Source organism: Eimeria tenella, genomic scaffold (genome assembly GCF_000499545.2).
Source record: "Eimeria tenella Houghton genomic scaffold, Eth_scaff90, whole genome shotgun sequence".
Classification (NCBI taxonomy): Eukaryota; Apicomplexa; class Conoidasida; order Eucoccidiorida; family Eimeriidae; genus Eimeria; species Eimeria tenella.
The window spans coordinates 86,507-101,764 of NW_013543466.1; the positions used below are offsets into that span (position 1 = coordinate 86,507).

A 15,258-nucleotide genomic window follows, 5' to 3' on the forward strand; every position below is an offset into this window, starting at 1 on the left:
AGACTGAGTATTAAGTTTCTCATCTGAGCTGCCAACGCATTGGACTTTAATGTTCTCAATAGGACGTTATGGTTTTGAATGCGCTCCAAGGTATGGAATTTCGGCCGAAGGTTTGGTGGCGTGTCTGCAGGTAAAAGAGCAAGAGCTGGAAGCTGCAGAAAGTTTGCTGCCAAACTGTGTGGTTGTGCGGCTATGCGTTCCCATTGAATATGCGGCTCCAAGTGGGACCTCTTCAAGGGCCGCTACGGGTTTTTATTTGCAGATCCCTCTGGACGCTTCTGCTGCGTCATCACTTGAGAGCTGCCTCAAAGCATCATTAGGTGCGGACTCTATACAAGGAAGCCCGCAGAAAGAAACATCGGGGGATGAGGCACTAATACTGCACATCTTGTGTCCTCCAGGGTCTTTGTACCCCCTGGAACCCCCTGTTGTGTGGATCTCTTCGGGTGGAGCCATGGGGTCTGATACACGAGAAGACCAAATCCCGCCCTTTGGTGAAGGCGTTGGAGCCATTCTATGTGGCGCATTCGCCGCACATAATGCACTGCGCCTCTCACGTCCTCTGCAGCAACTGTCCGAGTACATCTCATCTCAGGCAGCTCCCAACGCGGACTCTAATGTTTCTAAGTCCTCTTGTGCCCCCCAGCTTCTCAGTGTACTGTCTTCACCTGCTTGCGAGACTTCAATCTCCGACGTGACAGGACTGCTCCTGGCGTCCTGGCAGATGGAGGCCCAGCTTGATGAGCTTCTTTCCAACGATCCTGAAGGTCCCCGTGGAATGTTTGCAAGATGGGTGGCAATCTCCACAGGGGCAGTAAAATTAGCTTCTGCACCGCCGGCACGGAGTGTGCCACCGAGAAGAGGGGCCAATGCAGCAGCAGAAAAGAACTCTGTAGAAGAGAACGCAGCAGAAAAGAACGCAGCAGAACAACAGAAAATGCAGCAGTATGATGCAGGCTCAGAAAGTCGCACTTCGCGTGCTCCTGGCGGGGGACCCACTGAAGCAAGGGGGAAAACGGGAGATGGAAATGTTGGGGCTCATTCAGCGGGCCCCTTAATGAGCTCTTCGAGGCATTCCACTCTAAGCCGAACCGGAGGAAGACTCGCAGGAGGAGAGGCGGAGGTCTGCAAGACCATCATTGACGGAGTGAAGACAGCAGCGTCTGCTGAGGCCCTGGGGCTTCCCGTGCGACAACACTTTGACTCCGTCATGGAATTTATGGCAAACCCACGTAAAAGGGTACTTGTTGTTCAGGGAGAGACAGGGTAAACATTTGGGCGAAAATTTGAAGGGTTTTGGCTGTTTGGGTCTGTGTTACAACATTGAGCCTCTGCCAGCATCTCCTTGTTATCTTCTGTGGCCACGTCAGCTGCTTCCGTTCTATGTTTGCATGCATACTGTTGTTACATGTGTAAACTTTTCACGCGTCTCTGTCTTTCTATGCCTACGCTTCTATTTTTCTGCTTCTGGACCCTAGGCGCGAAATCCTTCTCTTCGCCTGTGCGGCCCACCCCTTTAAGTTCAGCCGCTGCATTTTCTGATTGCTCCATTGCCCCACTGCAGCTAATCGTAGCTTAGTGCTATTTTGACACTTGTTGCTGCTATTGGTTGTCACTGCAGGTCCGGAAAAACAACTCAGCTGCCTCGGATGCTGCTGGAAGCAGCAGCGCATCTTGCACTGCAACAGCAGAACAATGAGGGTAACATCATGGGCAGCGACAAAGAACATTTCCCTGCTTACATTGTCTGCACGCAGCCTCGCCGTCTCGCTGCAGTGTCTGTAGCTAGCCGTGTGGCCACTGAAATGGGAGCTTCTGTTGGCGGCCTTGTTGGGTACCAAGTCCGTCTCGAGTCCCGTGTAACGAAACATACACGGTTGCTTTTCTGCACTCATGGAGTCCTTCTACGACAGCTCCTGAGCAGCGAGTAAGGTTTTTTTTGAAAGTTTTAGACACTCTCGGGACAGCTTACGTTGAAACTCATCATGCACTGCCGAAGCGAAGTACAGAGAATGTGCGTCACATTGAGCTGAGCAACATGTTTTCTTACTCGTGGAGATTGCAGTCGTAGATGAAAAAAACCCATTGCCGTAAATACCTTATTCGCTTTGGTCCTCACGCAGACAGGTACGTGGAACGTAGTGGTGGCATGTATACTTATTTATTCTTTGGTATGTTTAATCGTTTATGCGCAGCTGCTCCGGTTGATGCTTGTACCGTCCATGTGCATTTCCATAGCCGCACAAGTTTGCGTGGACATATGTAAAAAAGCAAAATGTTGGCTACGTGAGTGGCTGTCAGTCTACACTTTGTGGCTTTCTGTTTGAAAGCTACCCCACAGGTGGGATTCCTCACTTTTAACGCGTCAACGTGTTGCCAGTGCCAAGCGGTTCACGAGAACGTTTCATAAGCACTCCAGTCCTCTGTCGTGCGTGACAGTATACGAACAACGTTAGTTGGTGTGCCAGTGTATGAGTTCCCCAGCACATTCGCTGGAAAGTTCATATAGAGTTTTCCAGCGAATGCGCTGGAAAAGGCATCTACGTACTTCGTGTGGGTCTGAACGTGCGTGCGAGTCATTAAATGGAGATTTTGTCTTTTGGCGGTGCAGATAGCACATACGTGCATACGTGCGTGCACTTATTAATGAGCATACATATTCATTCGTGCAAGCTTGGGTGCTTTTGCACTAGAGCGTCCACATTTATTCAGGATTAGCTTGTTTCCATACGGCGCCAGCGAAAGCCAATATACAGTTCCAAAAGAATATTTCTAGAGATGCACATGCACATAGGCATAGATAGAGAGAGACAGGCAAGGCCACGCCAACTAAAGCCAGAGTGACGCAGCTTGAATATTCAGGTCTCCCTTTGCACAGGATGTCTTCATTCATGCGTATACATGCATATACACATACAGTTGTGTTTTTTTTTGCAGCGCTCTTGATAAATTCTCCGTGGTGGTGGTGGACGAGGTGCATGAGCGGTGCACGGAGGTTGATATGCTTCTGCTGGTCCTCGCTAAGGCATTGGCATCAAACAAACACAATGTAACTCATCCACACATTATCACTATCACACCAAGGAGGCGTCTGTTGAGCTAGCACACACAACACCTGGGGCATTATCTGACAGTTTGAGGAGTAGATACTCCAAGACATCAAGAAATTTAGGAGACACGTTCCTAAGCAAGAAAAAAGGAATTGTAGAGGAGGGGAGACCAACTGTGTTGGCGGAGTACAACAGGGAAATGAGGAGACACCGGAAATAGTGGGGTAGATGAAAGGGGGACAAGGACACATTTTTCTGTTCAGTATCACTTCGTATCAAGATATTTGGCGAGAATTACATCTCTCCTGGCAAAGCTACCATTTTGCTGTTGGGTTTATCTGCAGCTAAAGGTGGTTGTGATGAGCGCCTCCCTAGCTGTGGAGCACTTCGCTTCATACTTTCTCCCTGAGCGACTCACGACGCTACGAGGCTCTTGTAGCACTGGCGGCATCACCCAACCGCAGGAGCATTGCCAGCGGCAGAACCGGCGGCTACGGGCTGAGATGGACAGAAGTGATAGCAGCGTGGACGTCCTCAAAGTTCCAGGCAAGACCTTTCCAGTTTCTGTTCACTACCTTGACGAAGTCTTACGAATGTGTGATCCTTCTTCGCTCCCTGCCGCGTATCAGAGCGCACCAGCAATAGCAGCAGCAGTGGAAGCCCGGCACAAAGGAGGGAGACCCACCGCAGCAAAAACTGAGTGGCGTGAGCAGCAGCAAGACACTTTCTCCCCAACGCCAACTACAGCGGAAAATGCAGCAGCTACAGCGGCAGGAACCTCTGTCGGGTCGCTTCCTCAACTGCCGCAGTTGGTTGCAGCGGTTGTTCGTCACGTACACCTGACGGGGACTCCGTGCCCCAAATCGTCTGCAGAAGGCACCAGGGGTTCGCGAAGAGGTAAACACGGGCAGCAACACCAACAACAAGCGACAGGAACAGCTATAATTGTTTTCTGCAGCGGTGTCGGCGAGGTTTCTGCTGTATGCCGGGCAATTGAGGAGTTACAAATGGACTTATGGGTGTTACCATGTCATGCGTCGCTGCATCCGAAACAACAGCAGAAGGTAATGTCTAATTGCTGCAGCCGTCACTGTTTCTGCTGGTGTTAGACGCGCAGCATGTCCCAACTCCGTGTACAGCCGGGTTTTGTTGAGAAGAGTTTCTTGTGCAGAGCCAAGTAGTGTAGGATTAGGCCTGTTTTCTGGGCGATTATTTTAGGTGTTTGCTGCTCCTCCATCTGGCTGGAGGAAAGTAGTGGTCGCAACAAATATCGCCGAAACCTCCATCACTATAAGTGTAAGCGGCAGACTCTACTCCCTGAGACTCGGTACAGCGTAAGTAGATCAAGCGCCTTTTTGTGCTGCCAGTAGAGCATGAAATAGTTCTTTGTGGGTGGAGTAGCTGGGCGTGTGATTGTGGAGTGTGCAATGTACATATTAGGATGTAGGATACGTGATTGACTGCGGAACGCACAAAGTCCTGCGATATGACCCGTCTAAGAGAAGCAGCAGACTTCAAGAGGAGCTCATCACCAAAGCCAATGCACAGCAGAGAAGAGGACGAGCCGGGAGAGTTTCAGAGGGCTGCTGCCTCCGGCTATACCAGAAAGACGAGTTTGCAAACATGGCGACGTCCGCAACCCTTGAACGCAGAATCTAAATTTGAAACTAAATTCCCATTTAAGCGCAAACCCTACAGGTGTTGGGGGAAATGACCGGCTACACGAAGAAGAACCGAAGGGCCTGCAAAAGAGCTAGGGAGCGCTGTCTCCTACGCTAAAGCTCGCAGACATCAACTAAAACAACTCATTATGCGTCTGTTTCTCGTTGGGTTGTTGCTTGTGCGGCTATTGATGCAGGGTGGAAACCCCGGAGTTGCATCGCCAGGCTCTGGACAACGTTTGCCTACAGCTGAAGGTGAGCACACAGCAACATAGTACAAGTAAACGTATTTGTGGCATGCTGATTAAGTACCGATCCGGTATCTCCCTCCGCTGTTTAGTCCATATTTTCCTCGATGTGCATTGCAATCTATGCACGCTCGCCCTGTCCCTTTTGCGTTCATCTTCATTTACTTCATTGTGAAATCATTAAAGCATTTGCACAAGTGAAGAAGATTCATACCTTGCCACCTGGCCGTTTTCCCGTCTCAAACATGCCTTCAACACCATCTGGGTGCATATGCTGTCACCGCTGCTGTTCGTGCCGCTGCTGCTGTTGCTTGGCGTGTGACTGGGGCCGCCTCAGGCAATCTTCCCTAAAGAGCCGCTGCACAGTTTGTTCAGGCAGTGCCTCGACCCTCCAGCGCAGGAGCACATTGATGCTTCAATCAGGTCCGCAACAGTCTCAGTAGCAGCAGCAGAGGTACAATTCGTGCCAAAGGAATTCATCGTTTTGCCCAATAGCAGGATCTGGCTCCCTTAGTGCTACTGTTCCTGCTAGTGTTTTTTGCGTTGCAGACATCTGGAACACTTAGGCGCGCTCGAATGTGTTGGGCATGATCTTGGAGAGTCTTTGACTCCTTTGGGTCTCTACCTTTCGCGCTTCCCCATGAGCATATCGTTTGCGAAAATGTTAATCTTTGCTGCGCCTTTGGGTTGTCTCGAAGAAACTCTTGCGCTCTGTTCTCTCATGGCGGCCGACTCTGAGTTGTATCTTCCCGGAGCGGAAGCAGCAGCTGAGAGACAAAAGGTTGGGTTGCCACTGAATAGATTGCGTGAAGTGCTGTGTATGCACGCGTGCGTGGGCACACTTCAGATACTTGTGCTGCTGTTGGCCACTACAAGTCTCATGAACGAAGAGAGGGCTGATCCTGGTTGTTGCTATGCTTGTCTCCATCGTTAATTTTTCATTTAACATCTCACGCTTTCTTATGTAGCCTGCATTCTTGCCTGTCTCTCTGTGCGCCTGGCTGTTTCTCTTCCCATCCGTCCACGTACAACGCTGTGTACATTCCATGCCTCGCTCCCTATGACAGTGTCAGTATTTCCGTTCATTTTTGGATCAAGATTGTTTGCGGGTTGTGATTTGTGGGCTTAGTACTTCGCACGCAGTCAGTCGGACTTCGTGAGCAGCCTACGGGTGTTTGCTGGCTGGGAGTCAGCCGTCTCTTCTGGCCGATCGGCCGAGGACTCCTTTTGTCTCCGTTTCGGGGTAAATGCGAGCACTTGCAGAGCAGCAGAGGCCCTAAGAAAAAGGTTCAGGAGAGTTGCCAGAGAAGCAGGACTCATGGTGATGATGCCACCAGACACAGACAGCCAAGCACAGCCCAAAGGTATGTCCGGTGAGACATGCAGCAGGCACTGTATACAGGAACTCATTTCTGTACGTGTACGCTAGGAGGCTCGCCCGCGTATGGCTTCGCGCACTTTTGTGACACACCTGAATGGACCCGCTCAGCATGAGCTTGTGAATACTTCAGACACACGGTGTGTATTTTCGCAGCCCGAGGCGGCAAAAGGGGTTCTCCTGCAACAACAGCGAGCCCCAGTCGCAGCGGCAGCAGCAGCAATGCGGGTGATTGCGCAAGCGACAGCGGCGAGGAGGACGTGACGCTGCGGGTGGAGGAAGTGTCTCCCGTTGCATCTCGAGGGCCTGTAAGCGTCGACTCTAAGACTAAGAGCAAAGACAGCGTGAGGAGCATCTACTGGTACATAAAGGCTTGCGTCGTAGCGGGTCTGTATCCCCAAGTTGCCACCATCCAAGCCCCACGGACTTACACAGTAGGCTTCGAACGCCAAAACGAGGAATCTGCTTTTAAAATATATAAGTGTTTAAAAATCGCTCTCCTTGTGTGAATTTTGCTCTATGTTACACACGCAACCAAAGCCGTTGCCACCGGCTGTCGGCGTTGCGAAAGTTTCGACTACTGTTGCTGCTGGTGTTGCTGTTGCAGACAGTGGGCTCAGGTACACTTGAGAAGGCACCTGAAGCTTGGCAAATGAAGTTTTTCACTCGCGTTGATGCGGATCCGAACTCTCCGCAAGAAGACAAAAAATCTCCAAGGCAGAAACTCCAGCGGTAGGACCCGTGGTTCAAAATTAGCATTTCTCCTATTTCTCCTTTTGGGTGTCAATGCTTTAACGGTGCAAGTTGGCATTGTGAGTTTACCCTGCCTGTGTAGCCATTCAAGTTTAGACTTGGAACGGCTGCGACCTGTGGCTTACGATGCTTGGTCGCTTGTGATGGCACTGAAGTCTGTGGGTGCGCGTAGATGCTTTATCTTTTAGGGTATTCATACACCCGACTTCGGTGAACTTTAAGTCCTGCGACTTCGACACCCAGTGGGTGGCCTTTAGTGAGAAGTTGCAAACCACCAAAGTGTTTATCAAGGACGTATCCACTGTTTCCGTCTTTGCTCTTCTGCTTCTCTCCTGTAAGGCCCTCTTCTGCAGTGGCTATCGCTGTTACCGCTTTTGCCAGCAATGCTTTGGTTTTTGTGTTGGATGTGCGCGTTGTGCCTCTTGGCGGTTTTTGATCTGACGTGTGAACAGTCTTCATTTGTGTGTCGTCACATGGAATATGCTCTTCCTGACTTTGGCCTTAGGACTGGCTTTCGGGCCCTAATTGTCTGTGGGCGCAGGCTGCGAGCTGGTCCCCGCTCAAGGTGAAGGCGCTCTCTGGCTGGACGGGTGGTTGCAGTTGCGCTGCCCAGGCTTGATATGCAGCTACGTGAAGCATCTAAAGGGCCTTTTTCACGCTTTTCTCAATGAGTTTTACTCCCTGTCAGCCTTTGGACTGACAGGGAAAAGCCCCCAGGGGGCAAATCAGCAAGTGCAGCAAGAGGCCCTCGACTATGACGCGATTGCTATTGAACAAGAAGCAGCAGCGCCAAATAAAGCCAAATTTGCATTCTTTGGGGCTCGCGCTGCTCAGCAAAGGAGACTGGACCTCACAGCCCTTGTCAAGAGACTCGTGGAGCTCGAGGGACACCTCATCTAATGAAATTCCAAGTTTACTTGCTTGTGCACACCTCGGCATGTCTCTACACCCCAACTTATGTGTGTGTTACTAAGTTTCAGGGTGGGTATACGCAGGCGATGCTTCGACTGGCAGCAGCCATAAGTCATTGGCCCACGGGTGAAGAATGCTCCACTCTAGCTAGCGTGCGTCGAACCCCATCTTAGTTGCTTCGTACCCTGAAATTTTTAGTGGGTGCCTAACTTGGGGCCTAATGGAGTTGCTACAATTTGCGGTGTTTGCTTACTTATTAGTTAAGAATTGACGAGGTTTCACTGTGATGACTGAGTCTATTCTTTTTAGGGGTGAAGCTATGGGTTATTTGGTTTGGGAGTGGCTCAAGCTTAATCTTTAGTCAGGAACTATTGCAGTTTTCAGGATTAGTTGAGGCCACGCTGTCAGTGAGGACCGGCTAGCAAGTCGACAGAGAAAGAACGCCACACCCAGAGCATGTAACCTCAAAGAGACCCCAGCCCTAAAGAAGATAAGCCACGTTTGGAACAAGCTTACTAGTTAAATGGGGACGCCTACGAGCCAACAAAAAGCCTCCATCAAAACAGGACTGCCGCAGTAGCAGCAATGCATTACACAGATAATGCCCGTGAACGTGGTGTCATGTGGCAGACGCCTCTGAAGTTCAAATGCAGAAGCTACAGGGCTTTAAGTAGCTTTGACAAACACTTGGGCAAGAACAGAGACACTGGCTGCGAAAATTTCTAAAGGGGAGACGAGCGATACTAGCACCGCCGCATACCTCGACACGTCATCTACGGGAAAATGCTTGTGCATAATATCTTTGAACTTCTGTTACTGGCTCAACGTAAAGTACTTTGTCACGGCAGGAGCTTCGCCATAAGCCATAAAGGTATGCGCGTTTGAGAAACCAATCCTTATCACGAGCATTAGAGTTGAAAGTATTGTACACTTTCAGTATTGGGATCAAAGCATTGGCTGTTTGGGGTCCTACGCACGAAATGTTGGAGGGTTTGAAACACTGCGCACTGCTCTGGGTAAGTGCGGAGAAATCGATTGTGGAAACATTTGACATGCAGTCTTGTTCGAAAACTTGCCTTGAATCCTGAATCATAGTGATTTGAGACTCTTGCAAAAATTAAATGTTTCCACATAAGTTGTTAATTATACAATTTCATTGAAGATTAACAGTGGCAGCCTACGGGGGCCCCCCAAGAGCAGCGGGTTCCAAGCCCTAATATCCAGACCCTGCTCACTGGAATTATTCACTCTACAGGTTCATATTGACTCTTTTCTGAAACATTTTTGGCTCCTCTGCGTCATGTGGCTCTGGAGGAGAGTGCATTGAGAAGCTAACAGCTGGGGGGCCGAAAATTTGAACTTTCACGCCTAACGGGAGTCTTGCTCTAAGCCAGTCTACGAAAATGAAATTAATTCTCCAACGAGTCGAAGGAGCAGCAGTGAAGGTGGCAGAGACTGGAGAAGAAGTTGCAAGGATTGGCAAGGGCCTCATATGTCTCCTCGGCATTGGCAAACACGACCACAAGTACGCCGTAGACCCAGGCATGTACCAGGTGGCCCCCATAAACTGGTCATCCCCTGAAGAGCTGCAATCTTGTCTGTGCAAAAGTCCTAAGCACTGAGACCACATTTGAGGTATCTGTAGGGTGCGGATCTGGTGCAGGGCCGACGTGGACTATGGCGTGAAGAAGTGCCTGGGAACGAGGTTGTGGGGTACGGCTTCAGTTTCACACACCTATCTCGAGTTTCTGTGCCCGTGTTAAATTACTCCAGCTCGCCTGTGATCTGGCTTATATGTTTGGTTCTCTCCCTTGCTCGCCAACACCGTGCATTCAACTCCCGCACTCAATACTCTCTTGCAATCACAAATTTTCTCTTAGTTTGCACACAATAAGTGTGCACAGCCCGGTTACAAGCACCAAAGCTCAGAACCATGTGCCGGGCAGTCCCACCCTCTGCCATTATTGTCTTCAGAGGATTCATCTGGCAAGCCTTGGCAGAAGAGTGTTGTTGATATGGGCTACGGTAAACCCTAAACCCTTATTCCTCTGCCCTAGGCATCGAAGCAACGCACCAATCAGTTGTTCAGTTCGTTGGCTTACTGCAGCTTTACAACAGCTGCAATGCCTTAAGTTTGAGCCATTTTGTGTTCTTGGTGTTCTCCAGAATTGCTGTTAGTTTCCAACTTCACTCTTCAGGCCCAAACGAAAAAAGGGTTCCAGCCAGACTTCTCTGCTGGTGAGTTATAGGGCTGTTGTTCACGTGAAACTGTCTTTGCATACCTCCCCACGCCTCCATCATCGAGTTTTGGGGCTTGAAAGTAATTAGTGGTTGCCTTCAAATGTTGCCACCACATCCACAGCCACTAATGCTTTTATGGAAAGCTGAATAGATGAGGGCTCATGGTTGTTGGTTCAGCAATGCCGCCGGATAAAGCGCGTCCAGTGTATGAGTCCTTCTTAGAAAATCTTCGCACGGGCTACAAACCGAGTAAAGTTCAGTGTGGACAATTCCAGACTCGCATGCGTGAGCCTAAGGCCCAGAAATAAGTTCTTACGGGAGAAGCTGCAGCAAAAGAACCGACTGGCGCCAGCGTTCATAGTGTGTTTGCTCCTGTGCCTGTTTTGGTCGCTTGCGTATCTGTCCCTGTAATTCTTTTTCTGTCGTCGTCGGTATCTCAACTGAACTACTCTGTTTGCTTTTGCCGTTGCCTATTTGCGTCTGCACGCACTTGCCAGCCGCATGTCTCTCTCGCCTCTTTATTGGTGCTTTAGCTGAGTGCCTTTCTCTCCTGCCTCTGTCTTATTGTGTCTCGTGGCATTCTGTGTTCGACCACAGGAGTGGAGATACACAACGACGGACCTGTCACCCTCACAATTGACACTCAGACCCTGCAGCTTAACAGGGGACCAGCACCTACATCGCCTACCTCCCCTCCAAACCAAAAGCAAGATAAGGCGAAGCGAACATACTCCGACCCCTCCGTTAATGAGGCCAATGAGATTTGCTGAGCTGTTCATTCACCTCGATTTCTCACATTTTCTTTACAATTGAGCCACACAACACCAACCATTCAGCCAACTGCGTCTGGCCTGTCCAAGCTTCTACAAGGTCCAAATCAAACGAAAGAACTTTGAGGTGTTCTCTTCTCTTGGGAAGCTTTTCCGACAGGATGTTTTAGCGCAGAACCTTCTAAAAGCCGCTCATAAAGCGTGTGAAGGGGCTTTACACCAACATTTGCTAGTTGTGCTTTTCATTTTTTTCTTGAGGGCTTGTCTAATGCTTGGGGGCACTCTTTTGATCAATCGCTCTCTTTCCGCCCGTATGGCCCCCCAACTGCACAGCGCAAGAACTGCCTCAGGAACCATTTTGGTGAATTCTTCCGGCTTGTGGAGGTCCCTCCGCAAGCGGCATCACTGTATCGATGATCCCGTGTTTAAGCGCTCCCTCTGCATTCAAATATCTTTCCTCTGATAGTAGGGAGGCCACTGAAGGGGGAGAAAGGCCTGTTAAGCACCTGAGACGTAAGACCGTAAAAAAACGAACTTGTCGTCAACTGCTAATGTCGAACCAAAAAAATTCCAATGGAGACATATTGCAGGCCACTAAAGACACTGGTGCTGTTCTTCAGGGGATCTGCGCCGAGGGTCATTGCATATCCCGCTACTGCAGCAGAGAAAACGGAAACGGACGGGCATCTATTGGCACAGATTCGCACATTTCTATGGCAGCCCTCATGGAAAAGGTCTATTTCAAGTTAACCATACAACAAAGGGTCCCTGCAGTTGAATGGCGGTGTCGGGGGCGGATGGTGTAGTGGTATCACGCCTGATTTGCATTCAGGAGGTCCCGGGATCAAACCCCGGTCCGTCCACTTCCTCTTGCACTGATTTAATACTTCTTCAAATGCACGACTACTCGCTTAGTAATGCACCACATTTCAAAAAGCTACACAATTTTTCCTTTGAAGGGCGTCAAGACCCACGAAGCGGTCTCGTCCGAGTGCCCCTATGTAGGGCCCTCATTTGTCGTCTTGGTAATGACACACCTATGTTCCTTACCGGTAGAGGCTGTGGATTTGACTTTTAACTCGCTTGACGCCATCAGTCTCCATTAAAAGGTCTGTCAGGGGGCCCCCCAGAGACCCCATTGGAAGATGCAGGAGGACTCTGCTGCCTTGTAATGCATAGCGGCAACCTGGTGTCCCTCCAGCCAACAAAAGAGAAGCCGAAGATGCGCACAGCCCACAGTTTATAGTGTAGACTGGACTCGACATTAGCTGCAAACAGAGGGGGGAAGAGTCAAGCTCACTTTGCAGCGGCGACAGCTGAAGCAAGCTGCTGCTATTGCTGCGCCTGCTGCAGAGGGGGCACAGAGACCCAGCCAACAAGTGCAGTAATTACAGCGGCAAAAGCTGTAGCAGCAACAAAACGTTACCTGCATGAGGTCTAGGATGGCCAGGGCGTGGGTGATAGGCCCCCCATTCGAGTGTATGTGCAGATACACAGGACTGTGCCTATTTCCTGAAGTGTCTGCTGCCTCCTCAAGCAGCAGCAAAGACGAAAGTAACTCCTCGGTTGTCTGGGCAGTCAACTCCGAAAACAAAAACAGCACTCGTTCAGACCGCTGCCTACGAATAAACCCACAGTCGCAAACCTTTAGCGGCTTAGGTTGTATAAACCCACGAAACTGAAAAGAAGTCACTGTGGACTGACTCCATAAGCTGGTCCACAAACAAAAACAAATCCCTGAAGCTCAGTGATATTAAGGGAAAACGACGCTTGGGCCTATGGGATAGGCTTTGGAGTGTAACGTTAGAAGGCAGACTTCTCGTATAGACTGATCCACTGCCGGGAGTCTGCAGAAGGCCCCAGGGACAAAACTTTGGGAACACCTGCAACATAAATGTGACAGGAAGAGAAAATGATCCAGGCGCTGCTCCTCTTGATGCTGGTGCGACTGGTTCCCACATTATCACTGCTGATGCTGCTGTTCACACCTTGTTCGTGCCATTGCGCTTGCCGCTTCTGCCACCAACTCATCAACTCATATTCTGTAAAAGGCATACTGGTGCTGCTATTTCTGCCAGTGCTTTAGCCATTACAACGGCTGCTTATGCTAGTAGACATACCCAAAGAACGAAAAGCTCCTTGGGACTTCGAGCGCCAGCCTTGTGGATTCGCGAGAGCCCCCCAGCGCGTGGGAGTTTTTAAAAAGTTGAAAGTCTTGCACCCAACACTGCAAAAAGGTCCCAGAGGCGCATTTACCGTTTTCACTGTTGCTTCAGCAGTCCTTGCTGCTGCCGATACTGCTGCTCTTGCTGCTGTTATTGCTGTTTTGGGGCTGCTGTCCATGATCTTGACGGTGAGGGCAGCGGCACTAGTCCACAAGTAAAGCAGGCAGACAAGGCCGGGGCACAGACGCAGTGTAGTTCGGGGGCTCGTACAGAGCCTCCGACTCAATCGAAGATGCATACTAAAACGGGAATTGTGGACTCCAATACAGTAGTGAGGGGCCCCAGTGGGGCCCCCTTGACTCCTTGCAGGTCCTGGAGGGGTTCGATCAATGACGTGAAGGAGTCGGGCTACAGCTTTAATGTGTGTTACGAGGATGCATTCACTGAAATGGGGTCAACAGGCTGTGAATGGTACACATGATTAGGAGTCCATGGCAGATAAGTTGTTTCGAGCCCTGTGATGCGTAGATATGTTGAAAGAGGCTGCAAATGGGATGCCTTAGAAACAATATTATTTCGCCAATAAGCGTTCTAAGGTACCAATGGGCTTCTGTTGTGACCCTAAGTTGCTGGGGATCTCTTTCAAGGCGCTGCCGCTGCCGACACTGGTTGCCACAGGGGCGCCCTTTAGAAGGTGACCGATACCCTCGGGCCCATAGTTGGGCTTCATGTCGGGTACAACCTAAATTAAAATTCACTTTAAAATGATACTATACTTGTTCTTCTACGCCCACGGAGCGAAGGCCGCACAAAGTCAGAATGAGTGCCGCCTGCTGTAGAGATCTCTGAATGTGTGTGTTACAACTACATGGTAAAGGAGCAAAGTTGAGAGCGGCAGAAGATATTAAGCAAGTAACTCAAGTCTCCTTCATTAGGTCTCAGTAAAGTCTATTCAACACAGATCTCGTTGGAGCTCTGTGCAAACAGCTACAGGAATCGGTCTACTCCCCCGCCTACAGCAACTCCAAAAACGCCCTCACTGAGAACCCGCAGACCTGCTTATCCCCAGTGACGGAGAGCTCCTGTGTTTTCTCTTCATGATAAGGGCACCTGACCTGCTTATCAGAAAGCAAAGCCCCAGAAGAACATTCGAGTGTGCCCGCTGCACTCTGAGCCAATTGCGGGAATATCTCCGGCCCCGCCTTCGCTGCTGTCTGCCCACGTTTGCATAGCCTCGTTCGTTGGTGAATAGAAATTATTTGCTGCAAGGCGGAGGAGCTATGCTGCAAGGGACTGCTCCGGAGGAAAAGGTGGGGTGCAGTTAGCTGCCTGCATTGTTTGGCAGATAAAACGCGCTTGGAAATTTGAAATGAGCTTAGGGTGCAGCTTGTATTCATATAGACGCTGCGGCTTAGACGTAAAGATGGGAACGAAAGCATTAACATCCGCCAGGTAACAGACGTGACTTCAGCGTGGTTTGGCAATAAAGAAGAGGTTCAGAAAAAGCACTATTCTGCCTTCAATGCACATAGCTAAAACGAAGAAGAGAGCAACAGCAGCCTTTCGGAACCGGTGCCTTCCCAGATACACAGCCCAGTCTTCCCGATATGCCTTCAAATGAGTTTCCAAGAGGCCCCCTGCCTAGCGTTTTAGAAGAGGAAACTCCCTTTTGCTCCGTTTCCACAAAGCGGTAGCAGTATGTTCCTTTTGTAGGCCTTGGCACCAGCTGCTGCAATGGTGTAGAGAGTTCCCTCAATTTGTACATGGAGACGGCATGCGGGCACACAGTTAAGAAAGCATTCAATGCGGCTCAGGAAGCAAATCGAATGCCTATCATGTGCAGAAGCATTTGCTGGCGCTGCTACAATGAAGGGTGGCAAAATGACTAATAGGATCCCGTTGATTGCTCGAGCCCAACATATAAGCGTAAAATGTCTGGCCACCACGAGCACTTCAGAAGCAACGCCATGCTTGTAGTGGCTCTCATCTAGCGAACCTTAGTCCGAGCACAAGATATTACGGGAAAAAAAACAAAACGTGGACGGTGGAATGGCTCAGCTCTTGGAAGCTTCTGCAACTC

The 15,258-nt window shown here is 50.0% G+C and overlaps 2 protein-coding genes across 2 annotated transcripts; both read left to right on the forward strand.

The window, feature by feature from the left end:
* Positions 1-49: 49 nt before the first annotated feature.
* Positions 50-7,990, forward strand: ETH_00002285 (DEAH-box RNA/DNA helicase, putative; the record flags this gene model as incomplete). Its single annotated transcript, XM_013378619.1, has 14 exons — positions 50-1,266; positions 1,622-1,927; positions 2,938-3,049; positions 3,395-4,114; positions 4,269-4,346; positions 4,491-4,681; positions 4,909-4,966; positions 5,297-5,382; positions 5,509-5,740; positions 6,089-6,323; positions 6,494-6,771; positions 6,945-7,069; positions 7,279-7,424; positions 7,632-7,990. 14 exons carry the CDS (start codon positions 50-52, stop codon positions 7,988-7,990), a joined length of 4,143 nt encoding a protein of 1,380 aa, XP_013234073.1.
* A 1,415-nt stretch (positions 7,991-9,405) lies between these two features.
* ETH_00002290 (histidyl tRNA synthetase 2, putative) lies at positions 9,406-11,013 on the forward strand (the record flags this gene model as incomplete). The annotated part of the gene is made up of 6 exons (XM_013378620.1): positions 9,406-9,527; positions 9,666-9,715; positions 9,977-10,027; positions 10,169-10,240; positions 10,421-10,528; positions 10,841-11,013. 6 exons carry the CDS (start codon positions 9,406-9,408, stop codon positions 11,011-11,013), a joined length of 576 nt encoding a protein of 191 aa, XP_013234074.1.
* Positions 11,014-15,258: the final 4,245 nt, after the last annotated feature.